At 39.6% G+C, this 17,447-nt stretch overlaps 1 protein-coding gene across 1 annotated transcript in view; it reads right to left on the minus strand.

Moving 5' to 3' along the window:
* The window catches only part of bbs9 (Bardet-Biedl syndrome 9), a 171,725-nt gene that overhangs the window by 77,718 nt on the left and 76,560 nt on the right, over positions 1-17,447 (minus strand). The window contains exon 20 of the mRNA XM_085364938.1: positions 2,184-2,366. Within this exon, the coding sequence (XP_085221064.1) occupies positions 2,184-2,366 (183 nt within the window). The remainder of the gene's footprint in view (positions 1-2,183; positions 2,367-17,447) is intronic.

A 17,447-nucleotide genomic window follows, 5' to 3' on the forward strand; every position in this document is an offset into this window, starting at 1 on the left:
GGTTTTGGCCTCTATGGACAGTTATCCTATCATAAATACTCTGGTAATTTTTTTTTACAACTCATCCACCTGGTGTAGTCATTAAACTGGACCTCTTTACTGTGTGTGTGTGTGTGTGTGTGTGTGTGTGTGTGTGTGTGTGTGTGTGTGTGTGTGTGCAGCATTTATGCCTTTATGAGCATTTTTAATGGATTACCTGACTAATGTTATGACTTACACTGCGGTACAGAGCATCCAAAAAGTTATTGCTTTGGTTTTGGAGACTAAAATTCCAGCATTTTTTTAGTCTGAGCACCAGTTACCTGATATGCATGTCTGTGGATTGTAGCCATATCGTTTATGAATTTAGTTTGCTAACTAAGCTAATTAGCATCAGCTGATAAATTATAAATCCACCCTCTCGTGAGTGATGTCAGCGTGGCTCCATCCATCGTTCACACTGACAATGAACTGTATGCACAAGTATCTGGGTCAGAATGGCAGCGACCTATGAATAGCAGCCACATTGGTGTCCTGTCCTAGGACATACCTTACAGGAAAAATTTTAATTGCATGTTTGTCTGTTTATTATTATTTTTAATGAGTGGACCAACAGAACTTTGGGATCATGTGCTGTACTGGAGTTTGCTCTCCAAAAACAGTATCTCGATCAGGATCATCTCCGCGGGTAAAACTGCTCAGTGAGACTGAACTGAAATTATGAAAATTGCATTTTTACTGAAAAATGAAAAAAGTTCTGCATTTGAAAAAGATCCAATAAATGGGTAATGGGTAACAGAAGAGTGTGTAGGAACTTACTAATGAATTCAAGATGGAGAAATATTTAACTAAGTTAGCCAATCGTTCATTTTGGCTGAAGAATTGATAACTGTTCCACCCCCATTCTCCTCAGAGACTTTATTCATATCTGTGACAATCCTGGAACTAACTGAGTGACGGACTTGTACTCACCTGGAATGACCTCGCCAGTCCACCCACAGAAACGGTAAAAAGTCCAGATGAAGATTTAGTGTTTTTTGAAAAAAGAGTTTTCAAAAATTTTGACTTAAATAATAAAAATAACAATTCCCTCTCAACAAAAGAAGTGCCTAGGTGTAATAAGCCAAAATAACATGTTACACAAAGAAAAATAAATGTTCTAATAACTTAATAAAAACTCCACTGGAATCTTGATAGATGTTGTCACAGCACTGCATCAGGTAATATAAATTTCCTAAAATAACCCTTCAGTCCACCTGTTTGTCTTAATGTTGTGGACATGACCCTGATTACTACTAATTTACTTAATGCCATTAATCCCATTTATAATAACACACACACACACACACACACAAACTTACTTTCACAGTCCCTCGAGGCTCATCAACTGACCCTCTGAAGCTATTTCTGTCTACAATCACAGTGTGTGCGTACTGTAAGATATTTTATGCACAGTTGTGTGCATGTGTGTAACTCTGCGCCGTTAGCGAAAGCTGGAAATAGACACAGTGGTAATGAGAGGTTCAGGGGATTGATCAGAGCTATGGAAAAACTAATACAAACATACCCACAGTGGGCACTCGCCGTCTCGATGGAGTGACAAATCTTTCGTGGTCTGACTGCAGCAAATGGAGGAGCTCTGTCAACACGGCAGTGCACAACCCACGCTCACATAAGCACAAACACACATTCAAACACACTCTCACACAAAGCTTGACGTCTGAGTCAGAGGCTCTTTAAAGAGCAATATGCCATCTATTCACACTAGGACCTTTCTTTGACCTTGACCTTTTGCGTGTATTTGTGTATTTTATATATATTCACACATGCATGCACACACACACACACACACACACACTCACACACACATCAGATTTAATGGTCAAATTATGAACAGGTACCACAGAACACACTCTGACTCTGAGCAGAGCTGACGGGTGAGTGTTGAGTGCTAAAAACTGAATGTGTGATTGAGTTTGTGTGTGTGCGTTTGTGTGTGTATTCCACAGAGACCAGAAGTACTTAATGTATTTTAAAAGTTTTTAGAGAGTGTGTTTAAGCTGGGTCTATGTATACTGAGCAAGCTGCAGATGGATGGACAGATACTGACATGTTAATGGCCACCTGTGTGTGTGTGTGTGTGTGTGTGTGTGTGTGTGTGTGTGTGTGTGTGTGTGTGTGTGAGTGAGTGAGAGACTGTGTACCAGCTGCGGTGTGTCCTGCAGCAGAGGAAGCAGTGTGGCCTCCAGGATGCTGGTCTGATCGGGGGTCAGGCCCTGCCACAGGGACAGCAGGAGCACGAGAAGGTGTGTGGCACTCCGCAGACGAACAAACGCCTCTTCCAGCAGTGCCCGGTTCTCCTCTGCAGCCTCTGCCAGTGCCATTACCTGGAGGAGACAGGAGCTGGTAAATCTCTCCTAATCATCACAAGAATCACCATTGCATACAGAGGTGATGAAAATGCATTCATACATCAACAGTTTGCATTTAAGGAGCTGTGACTTCACCTCTGATCTTGATCCAGTTTGTTTTATAAAAAACTTGAATACTTGTCAAAAATTATAAACATGCTTCAAAGTCAGCCAAGAAAAATATAAATCTGCTGGCTACCCAACTTGACCTCTGGTTCCAGTCATTTTGAATTTTTGTGTATTTTCTTCTGAGTCATCTCCATAATTATTATATTTTCTTAATATGACACAAAAGCCAGATTTCCCCCTTTGCTTTCTTGCTGGACCAAATGACAAATCATCCCTAAAAGCCTTGCTGGGTCACTTTCTCTAAAACACACCCATTTATCCCCAAAGACTTGAAACATCAGTGGCAAAACCTGTGTAAACAGTTTTATGAGCATCGAGTCTGCAGCTTCTTCATTACTCTCACTGTGTGTTAGCCTGAATTCACCCTGAACCACTTCATCTTTGTGTATTATTTTTATAACGGGGGTCACAATTCCCTGCTGCAATATTAAGATCTCACAGTTCCCTTTTGGCCTTTAACATCTGAAATTAAATTTTAAAATAATGTGTAGGGATGACATGTTTGGCAAGATTTTTGATGGACTACTAGTTACAACGCAAGTCAAACACACTGCTTTGTCAGAGATGAAAGAGACAGTTAAATCATTTGTTAAACTGTTATACACACAGGATGATTCTTCCTTCCTTTCTTGTCTAGTTTTAGCTAACCCGGTATATTTACAATGAAGCTAGAGCCTAAATCTGCATTCTATCTTAAGGCCACTAGAGGGCGACAGCTGTAGTTGCAAAAAGACGTCTGGTCCAGTAGAAGTTTATGGGAAAACAGCTTTCTGTTATTTCTTGTTTAAACATGTTCTTGCTCAGTCCATGGGCTCAGTCTCTTATGTTGGGACATAATGAATAAAAAATGAACTCTGTTTCGTAAATCTTGATCATACCGCGTTTCAAAAAAGAGGATTATCTCATGTGTGAGGCTACATGACAAGCAACCCGTCAATGACAAGTTATCAGCCAACGGGTGTGTCCCTCCTCATCACATCCAGGTTTTTGCAACCAAGTTCGCAATGGTGAAAACGCTCGAAGGTGTCACAGTAGGTATGTGGATCTGGGTCCAATTCTAGTTCCCTTGAATGGTTAAGACTCTTGACCCATAAGACCCATATAAACATTAGTTTGGTAGTAGTCAGTTAAGCTACACTGGAAGTGATTCACAGCATTGTGGTGACCAGAAATTATAGGAAGTAACTGACATTTCACAACTTCAAGATACTACAGGTGAATTAACCACTGGGAACAGAAAGATTTCAACATATTTCAACATTTCTCAACTTCCAGGACAGCAACTGAAGAGACTAATTTAACGTGGGAATGAAGAATAGCACTGACTGATATATGACCTGTTAGTAGATATATGTATATTCATTACATAACTAACCAGCTCTCAGCTTAAAGGTAATGCGTAATATGCAAATCACACCATTTTACCACTTTAGGACTCATATCAATTGGAAGATATTGCATTCAATATCCACATTATAACACCCACTTAAAGTTCCCACCTGTATGCTCGGTATGTTTTTAAAAATCATTGCTTTGACAATAACATCTTAAATGCACTACTTACAGGACAGTTCTGCAACAATTCTGTAAATTAATTAAACATTACCAGTGGAAATCTTCCTTTTAGGATTTTTTTCTAATATTTCTTCAACTTCTTAAAAATTCTTTCACTCTTTCCTTTACCAATATATTCTTCAACAGGAGGAAATAAACCCCAGTCCATTATTTCCATGCCCTTCAGCCTTTGTGCTTTATGGCTCTTTCCTGCAGACTACTGGATTTAGTTTTTTTTCTCTGAACAAACTGCACTGCTGTTCTCCTGTTAGAGCACTGGAAATCCCATTTAGAGAATGTTTACTACGGATTTTCTTCTTTCTCAAGTTTAAAAATAAACTAAACTAAAAAGACGAAACACAGCAGAATTCAAATAAATTGTTCTCTACACGTAGAGACTGCTTGCTCTGATGACTTGCCCATACACTCGGTTGGCAGTATTTTCGAAGGCATGTTTTCTTAAGAATTGTGGGAATCAAAAACATAGACGGGGAGCAAAGAGGAATGAAATACTTGCTTTGCAATGAAGATGAGGTTAAACAGCACAAAAGTGAGGGTTAAGCTCTTCTAACGTTTACTCAAGTACACAGCTCAGCAGTAGAAGGCAGAAAGAGAGAGAATACATATATGAGGTGTGGTAGGACCATGTGAACTCTGACCTTCAGTGAGGGGTCAGTCCCTTCATCCCTGTATCATTGCAATAACAGAGGAGTGGAGATGAGTAGAGAACAAGCGATGAAAGAGCAAGACAGATGAATAAGAAGACAACAAGAAAGGGCAAGCCGGATGAAGACAAGGAGGGAAATGAGAGAAGCAGGAGGAGGAGGAGAGAGATGAACGGACAGAGAGAGAAAAAGAAGAGGTGAAAGCAGATCTGGGACTAATGGAAGAGTGTGTATTCAGATAAATGAGTGATCTGCAGGCCTGAGTGCCAACGTACGCCAGGAGTTTGTTTGACAAATGGATTCAGCGCTTGCCATTTGATACTGCGAAAACAGAGATGGAAGACTCAGAAATGAAGTGTGTGTGTGTGTGTGTGTGTGTTGGGGAGAGAGAGAGAGAGAGAGAGAGAGAGAGAGAGAGAGAGAGAGTCAGTGAGTGAGAGAGTGAGTGTATATCTGTGTGCATGCTAGGGTAAAGCACCAATTGCTTAAGTAAGCCGTTTTGATTTGCGTAATACTAAACTACAAACATGAGTACATGGGTACGAGAGCCTCCTCTAAGACTTGCACACTAAGTGTAAACAGTCAGAGTTAAAGTCTTAATTCACTTCCTTTCATTTGGTGGTAAACCTAAAAGGACTCAAGCATTCATTCAAGGCTGAGGTCATCTGTGGGTGCCATGTCATTCACAACTCTCAAGTTAGACACACATGCACACACATGCATACGCATTCTTGCCAAATGATTAACTATTTCTCATCACTGTCTTGCCAGTCTAACCCAGTCTAACCTCCATGAGTACACAAAGACATAAGCTTGGCTTAAGTCTTTTAAAAAAGTGTGACCGAATGTAAATTATTTCTGACTCACTTGCTCTCTTCATTTTTTTCCCTCTCTTCCTCCCTTGCATCTTGTACAACCATATGGTAAAAAGCTGTAAAATTCTGCACACTTATTGGGAACACTGCTCAGAGTATTTAGATAAATAATAAATAATTGCAAAATTCTGTTGGATCTTTGGGAGTCTAATTTTGTGAATTGTGAAAAAAAATAATATACGTTTAAAAACACTCACGAGCTACAACTCACGTACATGAACTCCTTATACTCTAATGCTAAATTTCTGCCATGCACCACACAGACACACACACTGACTACCTTCATCCTTCTCAAGATCCAAACAAAACCCCATCCACCTTCCCCTCGAGATCTCTGAAAATGTGCATGTGTGCACGTCTGTGTGTGCGTATTGATAAAAGGCTCCAGGTTTGGTGAAGGGCTTCATTGTTGGCAGTGGGTCGACTCCACACACACACTCTGATTGATGCCAGCTGAGAGAATACAAAGACACATTTAGCCTAAACACCCCCCCCCCCCCCCCACACACACACACACACACACACACACACACAGAACAGAGATATAAAAACATGCAAATGTGAACACACATCCATTTACACACAGATATGTACAGAATATATACACAAATGTTAAAAACAAATAACCAATACAAATCAGCTTCCAGGAAGCCTGGACAGAAAAGGTGCTTAAAAAAATTCTAAACTTGGACATCAACACCATCCCTCTCACAGCTATTTAGTTGTACGTCAGCAGCTGAACTACTGGTGACCTTAAACAACCTGCAGTTGAAGCTGCTGGGGTTACGACCTCCCGAGGTGTCTGCAATAAAGTCTGGAGTCTATTTGAAACATAAAGGGACATTCTGCTGCATCTTATGCACTTAAACCTGGTTTACATCTCAGTGACAAGGCACAAGTTTGTGACAGCGTCATGGCCCTTTAACCTAGACCGTCAAAAAAAAAAAAGTCAGAGGGAAAGACTGAAAGTCTATGAAAGATGTTATTAAAGAAAAATTCCCTCTATTAGAATTTCTTCCATCCATTCACTTGTTCAGATGCAAACACAGAGTACAAAGCTTCCAATACAAGCCAACATTTTACGTTACTCTGGGGATTGCAAACCACACACAGACACATACACAAACAGTCATGTTTATCTATTCACGCACAAATGCACAAAGATATGCACACACATGTACTGAGAAAAATACCCAAGAAAAGTACAGAAAAACACAAACAGAAATTAGCAATACCCCTATCTACCAAATCCATGGAAATGCAGTATTTAGAGCACACACTCTATATCCATATAAACACACACACACACACACACACACACACACACACACACACACACACACACACACAACAAAATGTAACTGACTCTTAAATTTAAGCTGAGATGCAACAAGCATTTAAAAAGTTAGACTTAGGAATTAGCTGCCCAGGATTCACATTTGGCTGCCATGCTGTTCATAGGAAAGAAGGGAGGAGAAAAAGTTTCAGAATGAATTCTGTGCTTGACTAATGAAGTTTATTCTCAGTATATAAACCAACCTAGCACCCTTAAAATCATGTATATATGATGAGCAAGATATAGCTAATGTCATGTTCCTTTGAATTAACATAATGTGAAGATGGTTACAGTGATCATTCCAGTGCGCAGTGTTTAGGTCAAAGAAAGCAGCACTTTGAACTTTTTAAAATAGACAGGGCCAACTTATCTCTCAGAATAACCAACATGGCCAATAACTTAAAATAAATATGCCCCATGAAGCAGAAAGAAAACACAGGAAATGCCACTAATGTAATTTCATTTCCTTGTTTTAATACAGTTATATGACTTATACAGTGAAAAATAAAAACTATAAAAACAAAAAAACTGACTCTAAAGTCACCATCATAATATTAACTAAGACAATGCACAACAGCCCTGTCACAGTTCAAAGTGGCGCTTGAGCATGTGCCGGACTTGTTCAGTATTCTCCTGAGCAACAGGTACCACTACTCAGAAAGAAAACTTCACATCAGTGCTGATAAAGGGGCACAAGAAGTCAAAATCATATGCAAAGACACTGCTGTGTTTTTAAGCTTCCTCCACATGTGTCATCTTATGAAGCTGTTGAAGCATCGCTCTCTCTGAGCTCCTGCACCAATATATCACTGAAATGGTGGTAAAAACTGTCACGATTGTACACTTGTGTATTCAAGACAGCCATGGCCACACATCTAATGCCAGCATGACAACAAGGCATGAAATCATGGCAAAGACACCAACTGTGATGTCACTTTTAGTGCACGCCTTTGTTTGTTAGGGTGGTAGAGCAAGCATAAACTCAGTGTAAGATGTCAAACAAGCCACTGGAACGTCAAGAATCACAGTATTTATCTTGTAACCCAATTAACATTCCCATCTTCTGACATATGCAATAATGAAATTGCACACCATCATCATTTCTAACTTGTGTAACTGCTAGAGTAACTCAGACATATTTCTTTGCCCCACATTTAATATACGGGGATCGGGTCAGTCACTCACTAGTAACATTAACAGTACTTTTCTTTTCAAAAGCACTATTATACATGCTGTTAAATATTAACAGATATGATGTCAAACATAAACTAGTCAAACTATGTCCTTTAAAAAACTGGTGGAAAAGTGCTACCCAGTCCATGACCTTCCAGCGCTGCAGTTGATAATTTGGTGTAGAATTTGTTCCTGTTTGACTTTCAACAGCTACAGTATAACTCAACGCCAAGTTTGGACAATTTTACAACACAAAGCGCAAAAGCACTTGTGTAGCAGCTCAGATATCAAGTGGTAAAGTCTGTGAAAGGCTCTGCAGCAAATGTCGAGCCAAATGCACAAAAAAAAAATGCATTTCTGTCAAACATCGCTGAATGTTAGTAAAAGTCAACATGGCGGCAAGTGGAAAAATAAAATAAAGGTATCTGCTGCCAGAGTTTTATCCTTACATAAAGTGAAACAGACAAGAAATAAAGCTCAGAGTGTTTTTGTGTGTGTGTTCCTGTGTGAGCGTATCCTCCACAGAGTCGACAGATTAGATGTTTCCTGCTCAGTAAGCCGCAGCAAACAGCATGGATGAACTCCAAGCCACAGACACACACATGCACACACATGCACACACAGTCCAATATGAAAACACATATGCATACATACAACTTAAAGATAGGTGCGCCTACAAATACACAATTGACTTTGTGCACACAGTGCTGCACTATCTGTGCAAGTGGAAAATAACAGCAGTCCGTTTGGAAGAAAGCAACGTGGCAGAACACATCGCTCTCAGCCCGGGGTATTATGGGACGATGCATCAAGGAAAAGAGAGACAAGCTGGGTGAGAGTGAAACACAGACAGGGACAGGAGCAAAACAATGTTTTACAGGACAGGAAAGCAAAGAAGTAAAGGAGATGGGTTACAGTATGAGTATAAAGAAAGAAATGAAGAACGAAGTTGAAAAAGTTCACACTAAGGTCAAATGAATGTGTTACAGTTGGTTGTGTGTGCACGTGCATGTGTTTCCGTGTCTTAATTAAAGAGCTAATTAGAATCTCAGTTTAACGACGGCTGGAAATACAGAGCCCATTTCCTCACGCAGGACGACTAATAGACATACTCACAAATGGATACAATTACATAGACAGGCACAAGCTCCTGAAATCATCTTAAATACACACACACACACACACACACACACACACACATACTTACACAAACACTCACGATCGCACAGACTTCCATTAACATCCGTTCTGCTCACGATCAAATGTGCTTTCACTAACACAAGACTACATTTCCTCAGTACTGAAAGAACAGTAACAGATTCACTGTTTCACTTATGTGTGTCGAGTGGTGAGGCCCAAATATCTAAATATGTGTCTCATTAGAGTTCCTTTGTGCTGTTGTAGAGCCTGATGTTGGCTGCCAAACACCTGCAGACACGCACACAAATACAGTGCAGGGGTGTAGAGAGACCTTCAGGGAGTTAACCTAAACAGTGCAGTGTCAGACACTAGCTTATGATATCATACTACACAAACATAAAGAGGTACCAAATACTTTTGATGTCTTCAGTCCATCACCAAAAAACATATTCTGCTTTTCACTTTGGTCTTTACCTCCTTAAACATCGTAGTCAGCTCAGGAAAATGATAGCGCTCATTGTGACTATTAAACGTACACTTTGAGTTACTTTGGCTTGGTTACTGAGCATCATTTAGCAGTGTTTGTTTGCAGCGCAGTGTTTGATCCTCTGCAGGTCAAACTGTCTGAGGGAAAAACTCATTATATGAGGACTGCAACCAACCAGTTTGACCACCAAAATGTTGAAGTGAAAAAAAAGAAACCTGGGCAATAATGATTTCTTTAAAAAAGCAGATTGAGCTAAAATGAAAGGGTCAGGCAGTTAGATGTTATGTTAGGAGGTAGACATGCCGAGGACGGTGGAGACAGAGCAATCTGGTGGATGAGTGACAGAGTGATCAGCATCTCTTCTACCAGTGTCTGATAGACAGATAGCCAGACAGACAGACAGTAACCACTATTGTCTGTGGTCAAAACAAGCACACACACACACACACACACCGTGTTGATAACACTGTCTGTCTACACTCCCACTGATAAGACAAGAGGAGAGAGCAAGAGAGTGTAATAGACAGAAGGGGATGAGAGAGATGAGGGGAGAAAAAACTTGGAGGCCACAAAGAAATTGAATAAAATACAGAGAATAAAAGGTAGGGTGAAAAAAAGATTGTTTACTCAAGTCTGAATGGAGTACCGAATGAGGAAAGATGTAGAGGATAAAGTGATAGGATCTGGCAACCAAACCTGATCCAACCTCTCATGGTTTATCATCTGCTGGGAAAAGACTTGGAGCATATCCACCAGATAAGCATGAACTCCAGGCTTCCACATCCTTTTCTTTTGTTTGTCTTTATATCTACGCTTAACTTTATATCTACTCGGGCAAATTAGCTTTAGTAATCATGCACAAAATGTCTCATAGAAAAAAAATCACAATTAATTTTACTGCATTTTAGTGTGCAGGTCATTGAGCCTATCATCTTAAAACAATAATTTGTTAGTATATATACGGACAACATGCCATTATCGGCTGGAGGAAACCATCCGTCCAACTATCTGTCTTTTAGCACTGATCCAAGTCCTGGTCGCAGGAGCAACAGTCTACATAGACCTGCCTGAACATCCAAAGCCACTACCAGCTCTCCTGAGGGGATACTGAGGAGCTTCCATGAGTTATAGTCTTTCAAGATGAACCCATAGATTGTTTCAGGAAAGCTCTTTTCTGAGAAGAAAAAAAACATCACAGATTCAGATTTTTTTTCTTTTTTTCTCACCACAGCTCAACAAATCAACAGATCAATAAATAACAAACAACCCCAAGAGATGGATACAGTGTCATTATGACTGATGGCACTAAACCACTCCATTTGTCAGTTTCCCACTTCATATTTCACCGAACTGTGAACAGGTGCCCCGAGAAACTATAACTCCGCCATTTGAAGCAACTAGGCAACTAGTCATACCTGGAGGAGGCAGTCCACCCCTTTTTAGATAATAACTGTGGCCTCAGTCTTAGAGGTGCTAATCCTCATTGTAGATGCAGCACTCTCAGCTCCAAACCACTGCAGTGTGACTTGAGGTCAGCATTACCGGTGTTAATCTGGATAACTCCTGGACTGATCAAAAAGTGCAAGAAGTACATTCTTGCAGCCCAACAAGGGCTTCTGAATTGCTTCTGATAGCGGAGTGGCAAGGGACTAAACTGAGGAGTGGTAAATGTATAACTGCCAATAGTGTTTTCACAGACATTACGGACACTGCTGTTACTATGAATACTGGATTTTCTGGACAGACCTCAAGTAAGGCAAGCAAATCATTATTGCAATACTATGCAGGTAGGACATGCCTCTTAAGTGCCACTGAAATATTTTTCAAGGAAATTGTTTTAAAATGTAAAATGATATCCAGTTTTATAGAAAAATAAGTAAACTGCATATGTGAGAAGATGTAAGTAAACAATTATATTTTTTTATATACCTGATAAAAAGATTCATTTTGTCTAAAACAATTAAATCAACTGTTTTGGGCAATTTAGAAAAGAAAATTGGGCAGTTTGAGGAAAAACAGATATAAGGCAAAAATGCCTTATAATGCCTTATAATTATTAACTAATTAGCTAAAGAAATTCAATAACATTCTGAAAATTACTTGATCAGTGACGATGAGCGATGTAGATCTAGAGGCTGATACCCAATCCACTGTTTCACTTTCTTTGATACAATCTAGATGACTGTAAGCAACTAACTAAATACCTCTAATGTAAAAAAAAAAATACAAGACATGTTAATGTTTATGTGGTTTCTTTGGTTAAACAAAAAAGTAAAAGTCTACTTTTTTGACCTCCTGCCCAATCAAGGCTGTCAGAGATGCTTTAACAGGCCGTCGTTCAGTGGTATGACTGCTCTAACCCTGTGCAGTGATTTATGAGGCTGTCCCACTCCGACAAAGAGTCAGCTGAACTCTTGTGTTTTTTCTGGGCTGGTGAGACTGAGAGAGAGGCCTTCTGCTTTTCTTTGACACGTGTGTTCACACGGTCATGAACAAAGAGCTTTATTCTCCACTGATAAGTTGTGGGTGGGAGAGCTGCACTCCCTCCCTCACTCCCCTCATTCCTCTTACTTATGGATGAATATGTCTGTCTTTCTGTAGTCAGAAAATGTCCTAAATATGGGCAGATCAGTTTACAGAAATGAACACAAATCCTTAAGAACAACATAACTTCAAAACATACAAAAGCAGGATACATAGCTGCAAATATGCAAATACAAAAATTTTGCAATCACACATGCAAATTCAGACTTAAGGTGTCTACTGCTTAAATGCATTAAGGCATTTGGCTTTTATACACTGGCAAAAAAATAAATTGTATAATTAAATCCAAACACCCTCTGCTTCTCTGTGAAACACACACACACAGATACAGAGGTCAATAGTTGCTACAGTGTGCTGGGTGGTCCTTAGGGGCCAGAGGCCCTGGATAGAGCAGGGGACTAAATTGCAGAGTGTGACCCACCGCAGTGACACCCAACCTAGGATTAACACCCAGGCCTAGCCCCAGATTGCCAGTAGCCCCAGGCTGTGAGACCTGACCTTGACAGGTTCAGAAGTGACCTCCAACACCCACACACATTCGCTTGCTGGTTGACTCAAGGCCCACCCAGTGCTGACATAATGAGCGGGTTTGGTCCGTCCAGCTGGATGGAGGAGGGAGTGGGTTCTGTGTGAAGGCTGCACTGATGATTTTGGCTACGATTAGACGGCTTATCTTGCTTCCAAAAAATGTCTAGATTGTGTCTACACATAAATTTGAGACAGATCTTCGGTCACACCTGCAGCACATTAAGTCACAAATGTGTCGAAAGAGCAGCAATAAATAACTTTAATAATTTTCAAAACTCGAATCATAGAAAATATCAAAATCAGAAAGGATTTGACAATGTGTTATAATAATATAATTGGAATATTAATATAATAATTATTTTTTCAGGTGAAAGTTCACCCCTAAATTAAAAACAACAACAGTATTTTTTTTTACAATGTCTCTTTGTAGAAATTGTAACACATGTACTCAAAAATGACCCACAAACCTTGTCACGAGCTTTTTTAGTAGAAGCTATGCCCAACAGTTATATTACTCTGCAGAAGAAAATATCCCTCATGCGACAGATGTACTGCAAATGCCACAGTTAAACGTGCCCAGAGGCACGTTGGCAACTATCTGGAGAGGTTGCAAGAAAAAAAAATATGTATTTCCTGAGTAGTTAGCTCTATGCAACTAGTGGTTGCTGGTGGCTGAAAATTAAAACTGATCACACATTTTTATTTTGCTACACCAAAAATCTCTCCTTTGGTAGCTAGCAGACTGCAACAGTTGCCCGGAGCTTGCATGGAAGACACCTACTTTTCCACGTACACTTGCCAGCTATTGTCTGAGTGGTAGTGAAAACTGTGAAAGTGCTGTGAATGTTTTGGTGAGATACAACTTTTACTCTGTTTTTACTACCCCTTCCATGCCAGTGTGACCGAGTTGTAAGCAATCAGGAAAGGCTCCAGCCGCCCCCGACCCTGGAAAGGATAAGCGGAAGCGAATGGATGGATGCTTTGAACAACATTTTTAGATATCCAAGAGAAGGCAGACATGTGTCAAAAACTCCACAACTGGATAACTGAACCAAAGACAATCCTGGATAAATAATAATACATGCTGCGGTAAACTTAAGAATAAAAGCCTAATAACTATTAGTTAGAAAATAATAAAACTGATCTTTAAATTACAATAGGAGGTGATGCATTGTCTTTGAGTGACACTTAAATGAATGATGTCATGTGTGCTCACCTACACACTAACTACATGTTTTACATGCTACATACCATCAGACATTTTTTTGTGTTTGACTGAAACCCAAAGGTCTTAAGCAACACGAGTTGTGATACTTACCAAACAAAAGTGTTAATGTCAAATGAGAAGGTTTTAAAATATTAAGCATCGATGAGTTTTAAATAACACCTGAGTATACGGTAAATGACTTTTACTAGAAAGTCAACAAAAGGGCAACTACGTGAGAGGCGTTTTATTTATGTTTTCATGCAAACTGTAAATCAAAAGCCATAACACTAAGACCTTACAAAAATACATATGAACATTTTCATGACAAACTGAGTCTCTTTCTAACTAATGAAAAGCATATGTATGATATAAAATGTTCTTACTTGACACACACACCAAAAAAAACATGCCATAAAGGCGTTAAAGTTTGAAAACACATCTTGCTATATTCGTGAAATAATCTCTGAGGAGATTGGTTAGCACTGTTGCCGCACAGCAAGAAGGTCCTGAGTTCAATTCCACCATCAGGCCGGGGTCTTTCTGTGTGGAGTTTGCATGTTCTCCCCGTGTTTGCGTGGGTTCTCTCCGGGTACTCCGGCTTCCTCCCACCGTCCAAAGACATGCAGCTTGTGGGGATAGGTTAATCGGATAATCCAAACTGCCACTAGGTGTGAATGTGCGAGTGAATGAGAGTGCGAATGGTTGTCTGTCCGTGTGTGTTGGCCCTGCGACAGACTGGCGACCTGTCCAGGGTGTACCCTGCCTCTCGCCCTATGACAGCTGGGATAGGCTCCAGCGCCCCTCGCGACCCTGAAAAGGATAAGCGGAAGCGAATGGATGGATGGATGGAATCTCTGAGGATTTATCAAATTTCACAACCTTCTGCCTGCAATAACCTCTTGTTAGATCTAATATATAAAACTTGTAAATGTTTGATCAGTTCACTTATGCACAATATCTACAACACTTTTTTTCCCCACTTGCGTTTCCCAACATTTCCAAATGTGCCTTTAAGAAAACAACTGATATTGTTTCATCCAGACTGCATCAGCAGTACTAACAGTAGAGAGTTGAGAAAAAGCTGGATTCAATCATTAACTAAACAATGGTTCATGTTTTTATATCACAGAAAATGTGTCTGTAATGAAAGCACACTGGAAAAGCTGGAAACATCTGGATGTGACATCACATTGTCTGAATGAGGAGGTCAGCCCAGGTGAAAGAAAGGGAGAAAGTGGAGACGGAGGGCGTAGAACTAACGCACACATGAATATAATACACACACTGACAGCCACACACACCTAATAAAGAGGGCAGGCACAGCTGTTTGGAAGTGTGGTTGAGGTCAGAGTTCAAACAGATATACTGAGACACTCGTGCCATAAAGCAAGGTACTTAAAACAATTCACACTGAAGCACGCACGCACATATATGGTCCCCACACGAAATTCAGACATTTTCCCGAAGAGACCTGCATGCACACATGCAACGCACGCTGTTAGCGAGATTGTATTAATAGCATGTGATGTGACTTAACTCAAGGGCCCATTTCACCAAAACAGCTGCAAATGCAGTGTGTGTGTGTGTGTGCGTGTGTGCGTGCGTGCGTATGTGTGGCTTTAAACCTTTCTCAAAAGCCAAAAAATATATGAACTCTACCAGCCCGACTGAGAGTTCAGTGGTGCAAGAAAACACAGGCCTCACATACATTTTCTCACAGTCTGACTCTCAGCTGCTCAAAAGTAAAATCAAATATTTACTATGCACTACAATAAAATTATTTAATTCAAATGTGTTAAAACAGACCAAAGAGCACAACACTCTGCAGCAAATCGAGACATTAAAGTTGTGTTTGGTGAAATCTATTGAGTCTCACTGACACAGACCATTCTGTTTCCTTTCAAAGCTCTATTAATCATCTTTTACATAACTGAGAAGTTCTTCCAAGACACCATAATAGATAGATGATGATGTCCACTTTCAAGGTGGATGGTTATGCAAGACCTCTACTTAATTTTTAACAAATCCACTGGATTATGAAATGTGAGAAAATAGTTAAAAGTCACCAAAAAAGGGGCGCACCAAGATAATCTAATCTTTTTGTTCCTCTGGTTTCCTTTACATTTTCCTCTCATAATACAAATCTTAAGCAATCCTAATCAATTAACAAAACTGTAGGTGATTTCATTTCTGTCAGTCCAATAATTTTAAGTTTAAATTAGACTGGGACCAATAGAGAAACTATACTGAAGTCGTAAAACTGAAATATTTGAAGTCCATAAATAAGGAGTACTATTCCAGTTTGTTGTTCAAAAATCAGCATTCTCAGTGTTACACGAGTGTAGGGGACACAAAGCATGCGCGACACTTGCATCTTTGAAGGCCAGAGCACTGCTATGACTGCTATTCAGATGATATATATAAAATTTTTGGAAGGACTGTGTTTGCTTCAGCAAGACAATGCCAAACCACATTTGCACATAATTCAACTGCATGGCTCCAAAGTAAAAAAGACTGGATGTTAAACTGGGCTCCTTGCAGAGCAGCCCTGTCATCCAATAAAAGCACGTGTAATATGAAAGGAAAAATACAGCAAAAGAGGAATATAATTAAGAACAACACATAAAGAAATCTGAAACATTTGACTTTTTTGTTTCCTAATTTTTCATTTGTTGTTTTTCTGTTTTGCTTGTTTAAACTTTTAGTTTTGAATTTTAAGTGAAAAGTAAGCCCTGTTTCCCAGCAGCCATCTACTGTACACCTACTGTACTACTGTTTTTATCCAGACCTCAAAACAACCATCTACAGCTCCATTAAGCACCAGTTTTCCAAATGTCATCAATTTAGGTTGAGTCACAACATAACAGCTGAAAAACCCAAAGCTGCCATCATGAGTTGAATTCCCCCTGCCCTTTAACTGCCCTTAAACTATATTGTGAAAATGTATAAAGTGTTGTAAATATAAATTTGTTAACAAATATTTTAAGCTATAAGTTTCAAGCTTTTCTTCAAATGGATACTGCTTTCTGAAGTCAAAGCTTTTAATGTCCAACTATAATTGTCTAAGCTGCAATTACAAAATGAACATGAAGAAACCACATGACAACTTACTACTGGACTTCAATAATTTGTAGTTTAGATTTATTTTAACACACTTAGAGGAACACAGAAACACACAGGATGAAGATAACTCCTGTCCTGTCTGATCATAAAAATATCTTCAAGTTATTTTCAGACTTTTCTCTTCATATGTGCTGTATGTTGCCAATGTGTATGTGGTCTGTGGTGTGGTGTGTGAGCATGTGTGTGTGTGTGTGGAGGGGGACAGTGTTTAGTCTGAAGCCATATTTAGTCTCTCTGGTCCTAAGAGGAGCCCTATAATCACACAAAACCTTTCTCTCTACTCATTACACACACAC

Source organism: Diplotaxodon limnothrissa, linkage group LG11 (genome assembly GCF_057381915.1).
Source record: "Diplotaxodon limnothrissa isolate DT_005_m linkage group LG11, D_limnothrissa_male_GT1.1, whole genome shotgun sequence".
NCBI classification, from domain to species: Eukaryota; Metazoa; Chordata; class Actinopteri; order Cichliformes; family Cichlidae; genus Diplotaxodon; species Diplotaxodon limnothrissa.